At 39.0% G+C, this 7860-nt stretch overlaps 1 protein-coding gene across 1 annotated transcript; it reads left to right on the forward strand.

Annotated features, from left to right (window-relative positions):
* Positions 1-361: 361 nt before the first annotated feature.
* EMB3113 (Ribosomal protein S5 family protein) lies at positions 362-3532 on the forward strand. The gene is made up of 2 exons (XM_078591654.1): positions 362-1127; positions 3162-3532. The coding sequence occupies exons 1-2, from the start codon at positions 481-483 to the stop codon at positions 3409-3411; spliced, it is 897 nt and encodes a 298-aa protein (XP_078447780.1). The 5' UTR covers positions 362-480; the 3' UTR covers positions 3412-3532.
* Positions 3533-7860: the final 4328 nt, after the last annotated feature.

Consider the following 7860-nt stretch of genomic DNA (forward strand, 5'->3'; position numbering starts at 1 on the left):
AGGCCATTTAATCTAATCCATAATAGACCACTCCAGGCAGGATAGAAAGATAGAAAGATGGAGAAAGAAAGAAAGAGAGAAAGAAAGAGAGAGTTGGGTGGATAGACTTAGTAAGGAGGAGCATTCTCTCTTCTCCCAGAGCTCCAAACCTTCAACCATTATTGAAAAATGAGCTTATCCCAGTTTAATTCTTCCCCATAATTCCCAAACTCAAGAACCAAAACTGAAAACATAGAAAACAAACCTGTAAATGATTAAGATTTTGTGGGTCTTTTCCAAGAACATTCCAACCTCAATTTCCAAGCCAGCCCAGCCCAGCCCATCTAATCTAATCCATAAAGACCACTCCAGGCAGGATAGATAGATAGATAGATAGAGAAAGAAAGAAAGAGAGAAAGAGAGAGAGAGCTGGGTGGATAGACTTAGCAAGGAGGAGCCATCTCTCCTCTTCTTCTCCGAGAGCTCCCAAACCCACCTCCCATGGCGACCGCCGCCCTCGCCTCCTTCTCCTCTCTCTCTCTCCACCCTTCTCCCCTCTCCCCCCCTTCTTCTTGCTCCTCCCTCCGAACCCACCTCTCTCTCCCCCGCCGCCTTCCCCTCCGCCTCTCCCTCGCCTCCTCCAAAGACCTCGACACCTCCTTCTTCGACGAGCTCAACCCCTCCGACCCACAAGACCTCCCCTTTGAGCCCCCCTCCATCCCCGAAGGCTACTCCCCTCCCGTACCCTTCTACGAGCTCCCCCCCGAGAGCGAAGACGACATCGCTGCCGCCTTTGAAGAGCTCTACGGCCCCGCCTACAGCGGCCTCACCGTCGCCGGCAACGATATCTACGTTATGGACGGCAAGGCCAAGAAATCGGGGGGATTTGGGGGGCAGAGGAAGAAGGAGAAGTCCAAGGATGGGTTCGAAGAGAGGGTCGTGCAAGTCAGGAGAGTGACTAAGGTGGTCAAGGGAGGGAAGCAGCTTCAATTCAGGGCTATTGTTGTTGTGGGGAACAAGCAGGGGCAGGTGGGTGTTGGCGTGGGAAAGGCTAAGGAAGTTGTCGCTGCTGTGGAGAAGTCTTCTGTCAATGCCAGGAGAAATATTGTGTCTGTTCCCATGACCAAGTACTCCACTTTTCCGCACAGGTTGGTGGGTCTGATGGGGGGTTTTGATTTGTTGTTGGGATTTGTCTTGGGTCGTTGAGATGTCTTGGAAATGGGTTTTTTTTTTTTTTTTTTAATTTTGGGTCTAGCACGGGGATGTTGTAGTTTTTATTATGGTTACGGTTTCCGGGTTTTTGGGGAAGAAGGAAATAATGAGATCGTGGATTTATCCTGGTTTTTTATGATTTATTTTGGACTTTTTGAAAAGTGGAGGCAAAGTTACTTGGGGGGTTTTGATTTGTTTTTGGGATTTGTCTTGGGTCGTTGGGATTGCGGTTTCGTGATTTTTGGTTTGCAGTTTCCGGGTTTTTGGGAAGAACGAAGATTTGTTTTTGGTTTTTGTAAATGGGTTTTTTCTTTTTGATTTGCTTGGGAATCATGTTGAATTTTGGGTCTAGCACCAGGATGTTGCAGTCTTTATTATGGTTACAGTTTTCGGGTTTTTGGGAAGAAAGAAGATGGCACGATTTGCTTTTTGGTTTTTGTAAATGGGTTTTTTATCTTTTTTATTTTTTTGGGAATCGTGTTGAATTTTGGGTCTAGCACCAGAATGTTGCAGTCTTTATTGTGGTTATGGTTTCCCGGTTTTTGGGAAGAAAGAAGATGGCAAGATTTGCATTTTGGTTTTTGTAAATGGGGTTTTTCTCTTTTTTTTTTGATTTTTTTTGGGAATCATGTTGAATTATGGGTCTAGCACCAGGATGTTGCAATCTTTATTGTGGTTACAGTTTTTTGGGAAGAAAGAAGATGGCAAGATTTGCTTTTTGGAAAGTAGAGACTGTTGTTTTGGGGGGGGGGTTGATTTGGTTTTGGGATTGGTCTAAATGTGTTTTTTTTTTTTTGATTTTGTTTGGGAATCATGTTGAATTTTTGGTCTAGCACCAGGATGTTCAGTCTTTATTATGGTTACAGTTTCCGGGTTTTTGGGAAGAAAGAAGATAGCAAGATTTGCTTTTGAGTTTTAGAGTTTTAAATAGTTAGAGAATAGTAGATACAAAGCTATTTTGGGGGTTCTGATTGATTTTAGGATTTATCTTGATTCGTTGGGATGGATCCTTATTGTCTGGTAAATGGGTTTTTTATGATTTTGTTTGAGAATCATGCTGAATTTCGGGTCTAACATAGGTATGCAGGATACTTTATGGTTAAAATTTCCACATTTCATGAAAGAAAGAAAATAACAAGACTTAATTTTAAAGAATAGTGATAAAGCTATTTTGGAGGTTTTTGTTCATATTAGGCTTTATCTTGTTTTGTGCGATTGGATCCTTATTGTCTTGTAAATATGTTTTCTTTATGGTTTTCTCTGTGAATCGTTATTCATTTGCGACGGGGTTCTGTATTTTTGGTTCTGCTTGTTTTTTATGCTATTTTACTGATTTCATAGTCCGCCAGCCTTCCTTTCTTCTGTGAATTATTTCCGTATCTTAATTTGATGAATTTAACGAAATTCATGTGAGTTTGTATATTAATTTCTTGGGATTTTATTTGAATTTCCTTTATATTCTTCCTCCAACGAAATAATGGCACTTGTTAGGAATGGAATAATGCCTTATTTGTCGCTTAAATCATTTTTTCTCTTCCTTCATTGGAATTTACCAGCTCAGATTTTGGAAATAGAATAGTTATAACAATAAATCATAACCATTATACACGACAACTCCGCATGTTTCTCTCTTCGGATGACTGACCCAAAATTTTACATTTTTAAATTTGGTGGAAAAATCAAGTCCGGGTTGCCCAATCTCACAGACTTTATAAAGTGCATCCCTTTTGTGCAAAAATATAATGTTGATTTCCTGGTCTTAAATTTGAATAGTTTGCCTGGGATGTGATTCTTCTCATTATGCATCAAAAATCTAATCCCACAAGAAATAAAATCCCCAATGCTGAAGAACAGCCATTCCCAATTTCTGATCCAAATCTATTTTTCTGTTTTTCTAAGATTCTCCTCTAATATCAAAAGAGTTTATATCTTTTCCGAAAAATTGAGGCAATCAATCTATCTGGTGGTAGGTCTGACGGTGACTACGGGGCGGCAAGAGTGATGCTCAGGCCAGCGTCGCCTGGTACGGGAGTCATTGCCGGCGGGGCGGTGAGGATTGTTCTTGAGATGGCTGGTGTTGAGAATGCCCTTGGGAAGCAGCTCGGTAGCAACAATGCTCTCAACAATGCCCGGGCTACGGTCACTGCCATTCAGAAGATGAGACAGTTTAGGGAAGTGGCTCAAGAACGCGGAATCCCCATGGAGGAGCTCTGGAAGTGATTCTGATTTCTTCTTTTTTTTCGCTTTTCTGCCCCTTCTTTTCAATGAATTCTTATTTAATGTTGGGTACTCTCATACAATCTCCAACCTTGTTTAGAGGTGTTTCTGTCATTTTCACCCACTTGGGGCATTCTTGTCATTTCCCTTCCCTGCAATTTTCCTTCAAAAAAGGCAGCTCATAAGAACTTGAAGTGATGTTCTATTCCACTGCTCATTGCCCTTTGTCTATGATAGGATTCCGATCAGGATCTTAATGTACTCTGTTGTTTTCCTATTGAGATTTATCTCAGTAAAGATTGATAAACACAGTTCGTGAGTCGGATAGTTGGTTTTTGTGTTGTAATTGATAGTCCATATTCATCTTCTTTTTGACATTTGAACGATGTTTTTCTTCCTGAGTACAGTATCAAGCATGGTGTGCAATAATTCTTATTAATTAATTCAATGATACTAACGGAGGATGGGCTTGATTTGCAGGGTGTTTTTTAATGTTTCCAGATATTAATGTTGAACTGTTTTACTTATTTATTTATATTTGCACAACTTAATCAAGACGAGAGTCCTGAGTCATTATTTAAGCTTCTTAATTGGTTGACAAGCAGGAACTCAGTTTTTTTCTAAATTCCTTTTTGCTGATTAGAACACTTTTTCCCATTAGCCAGGTTAGATTTTATTTCTTGCTGATTGTAAAAAATATGATAATAATTCTCCTTGGTTGAATGTGAGAATCAGCTTTAGACTGTAACAGGCTGGCTTTAGGGAATGGCACTTTGGGAAAGTGAGGGGAAAGGTGATGATTGTTGACAGACTGAAGCGTGATGGGAAGTTCATCACACCTTCCATTACGTCATGCTTCCCTGGATTTTACAAAAGTCTGTCACATCTTCATCACCCGTAACCAAATTCACCGTCCCGTCTGCCTCCCGTCCCCAGACATCATCCCCATCACGGTGACAAAAGGACATCTCCTCTCTTGATCTTCATCTCTCTCTCTCTCTCTCTCTCATTGTCCCACCCTCTCTTGAGCTTCCTCTCTCTCTCTCTTGTTGTCTCACTCCCTCCCCTCTCTTAATCTTCCTCTCTCTCTCTCTCTCATTGTCCCACCCTCTCTTGAGCTTCCTCTCTCTCTCTCTTGTTGTCTCACTCCCTCCCCTCTCTTAATCTTCCTCTCTCTCTCTCTCTCATTGTCCCACCCTCTCTTGAGCTTCCTCTCTCTCTCTCTTGTTGTCTCACTCCCTCCCCTCTCTTAATCTTCCTCTCTCTCTCTCTCTCTCATTCTCCAGTTCTCCCTCCCTCTGTTGATCTTCCTCTCTCTCTCATTCTCCAGTTCTCCCTCCATCTATTGATCTTCCTCTCTCTCTCATTCTCCAGTTCTCCCTCCATCTATTGATCTTCCTCTCTCTCTCTCTCTATATTGTTTTCCCACTCTACCACCTTTTCTCAATCTTCCTCTTGCACTTTCTCGTTTTCCCATTCTCCCTCTTTGTCGATCTTCCTCTCTCTCTCTCTCTATTGTTCTCCCACTCTCCCTCCCTCTCGATCTTCCTCTCTCTCTCTCTCTCTTGTGCTGCTTCTTTCTCTTTCTGTCTCTCTCTTGGTATTCATACTCATTAAACTGTATTTCTAAATATTTATTAATTTTGAACTTTTAATATTAACCATCATTTCTCTGCTTTCATTATAAATGTAGATAAATTTTACTTTCCCTTTAATTTCCCTTGAACTCCTTTTAAAGTTTAATATCTTGTAGGCTCTTGTACCTAAGTACTTTCTATATGTTTGGTATTATCTTATATATAATATTATCTTTTAAATTATAGAATAAAATAATCAGGCATTAATTTTATTTTCCCTCTACTTTTAACATAATGTATTTTAAATTATTTTGAACAAATTAAAAATTTAATTTTTCCTACAATATTTCTCCTTTTATTCTAAACAGGAAAAAAATATTATTCCCCTTTATTTCCTTTTTCATGCTTAATTTAAATCACCTTCATTATCTATGACGGCCGTCCCCTAACATCGCTTGCTTGAGACCAAGCCACCCATCGGTAGGTTTTTTTGTCATGTCATCTGTCACTGTTACGGGGCTGAAAAATGTCTTCTTTCACTGTCATGTCATCCTTCACGGATCTCTCACCATGACAAATGACATGATGGATGACGTTTGCCATTCCCTAGCTGCCTTGTAACTATAACAATGATGAGCCTAATTTTTATCCCATAATTGGTCATATTATTACGCTTTTTTACATCATCCAATAGTGGGTGACATTTTATGTTTTGTTTTTTTAATGATTACATTCATTTTTCATTCGCCAAGTTTAATGCTGGTTTTGTTTTAAAAAAAGCTCTAAGATTGAAAACGAGATTACATAGCTTAGTAAGATTTTAAGGATTATGGTTGATGGAAATATATTTGACCGAAAAGCCAATCACACATTCCATGTCTTGTTCCGTGTTCATTAATTAAATATATTCATTATAATGCATATGTGATGCTTATAATGAAGTCCATGAATATATGATCAGACTTAGTGAATTATGATGAGATCGTAACATGGAGATCACTAGTTTTTAAACATGTATTCTAATTGTTCCTTTTCGAAGGATACGCGAGAAGGACATTGAAGTATCCAGATAGAATAACACTATCTAGCCTCACTCATTTGATGAGTATGAGCGTTCCCTTAGACATTAGTGTGGAGACATTAAGGATAGATAGTGGGTGCCATTTGGAGGAAAGAGTTCACTGAATTGATCTGTACGAATCCTTGATAGGTATTATACCGAACTGTCAATCAAGTTGATTCACATCATGATTGTGTAAGTGGTCCTTAGACCTGAGACACCAAAGACGTCTTGTGGACGGACGGTTGTACTTTGACTATGGCCAACAAGTCTCTAATCATGGGATTCTAAACGACCTTAGTTCGGGTGCATCAATAAGTTCACGAAGACGATTGAGTGGTGAAGATGGGATCGTCTACCCTTGTATAAGAGGTGACAGCCCAAGGAAGACAATGCAATGAAGTCCTTGGCCAAGGTAGTGAAATATCAGAGAAGAGTTCTCCAATGATTTTTCAACGCATCAGTACTAACTTGAATGACCGACTAGGGTTTGATAGTTGACCCTACCTTAAGTCATCCTAGGAGCGTCAAGTGGATGAGGGATTATACGTACATGGTAACCGATGGCGAACAAGTTACTAGAGTGAGTCGATACACAGTCCTTTTTATCTTCTAGAGCACGAGTTGTAGCTTGGCACCCCATGTGTTGGAGACTCGACCTATCGATTGGGTTAAATCAATCCGAATTCAATTAATCTACATGATGATATAGTTAATTAATTTTTAAGGCCAATAAATATTATTGGGACGTTGGAGTCGTTAACTAAATTGATACATGGGCCTAAAGGGTCACACACAAATTATCTTTTGGACCTCTGAATATATACTTAAGTTTTGGAGATTTTATGAAAAATACGTACTTAGTATATAGGGGAAGGCCTTGAATGAAATTCACCCAGGCCAAAATTGTTCAGGGGCTTTTCCCTTCTTCTCCTTTATCCCCATGACTCCTCTCCACTCCAGATGTGATCTGGATGACGTAATGACAACGACGTAGGTTGAACGGGTCTTCTCAATGAGATCTGACTTGCCACCCGTGTGGATACATCTGAAGCTGCACAATTGAGCTGCTCAATTCGTCTCGCTCCGAGATCCATGAAATCACGATTGTGAGCTGTGCAAAGGTACTTTTTAAAAATGATTTTATTGATGCCGTTCGATTTTGCAAAACTTTCCGCTGCGGATCGTTTCGATTTCTTCATCCAGATCAAGGCTTCTAGAGCCCAACAATAGTTTCTCAGATTATTTAGGTAAAAAAGGATTAGTTAGATACAACAATGATAGAGGAAGCTTAATTTTATTATATTTTTTTTGGAAAAATACACTTTTGAGTTTTACTGAGTTATTAAAAAAAAAAAATGATATTTCCTAGTGATTAGGTTTAATAGTTATAACTGAAGATGGGTTTATACTATTTTCATTATTTTCTTAACAGGCCAGCTTTGGACTTAATTAAGGTTGGAGAAGGAAGAAGTCAATTTGTTGTCTAATACTTTTTCTAGAATAAGTACATACATTTGATAATATTTGACATGGGGTTGATAATTTTATTCCTATCTTAGTTTATTATGGTGCTAATTTGCTTTGGTTTGAACTGTTTTTCTAGTAGATATCTCAGAGATTAATATCAAAGAATCTACAGTGTCATATTCTCAGTTTTATAATTGGGTGGATTGGTAAGGTTTGACCAAGAGAGGATGAGCTTAACTTTTATTTCTTTTATTTGTCTTGAGTAACAACACGTTATGCATCATCGTCTGATATTTTTTAGTGTTTTTATTTCTAGTTTATTTTAAATATCAATAACAAAAATTC

Source organism: Wolffia australiana, chromosome 2, assembly GCF_029677425.1.
Source record: "Wolffia australiana isolate 7733 chromosome 2, ASM2967742v1".
Classification (NCBI taxonomy): domain Eukaryota; kingdom Viridiplantae; phylum Streptophyta; class Magnoliopsida; order Alismatales; family Araceae; genus Wolffia; species Wolffia australiana.

Coding starts and splice junctions, on each gene's coding strand:
- EMB3113 (XM_078591654.1), top strand. CDS start 481: ATGGCGACCGCCGCCCTCGCCTCCTTCTCCTCTCTCTCTCTCCACCCT. Junction 1,128..3,161: donor TACTCCACTTTTCCGCACAG/GTTGGTGGGTCT, acceptor ATCTGGTGGTAG/GTCTGACGGTGACTACGGGG.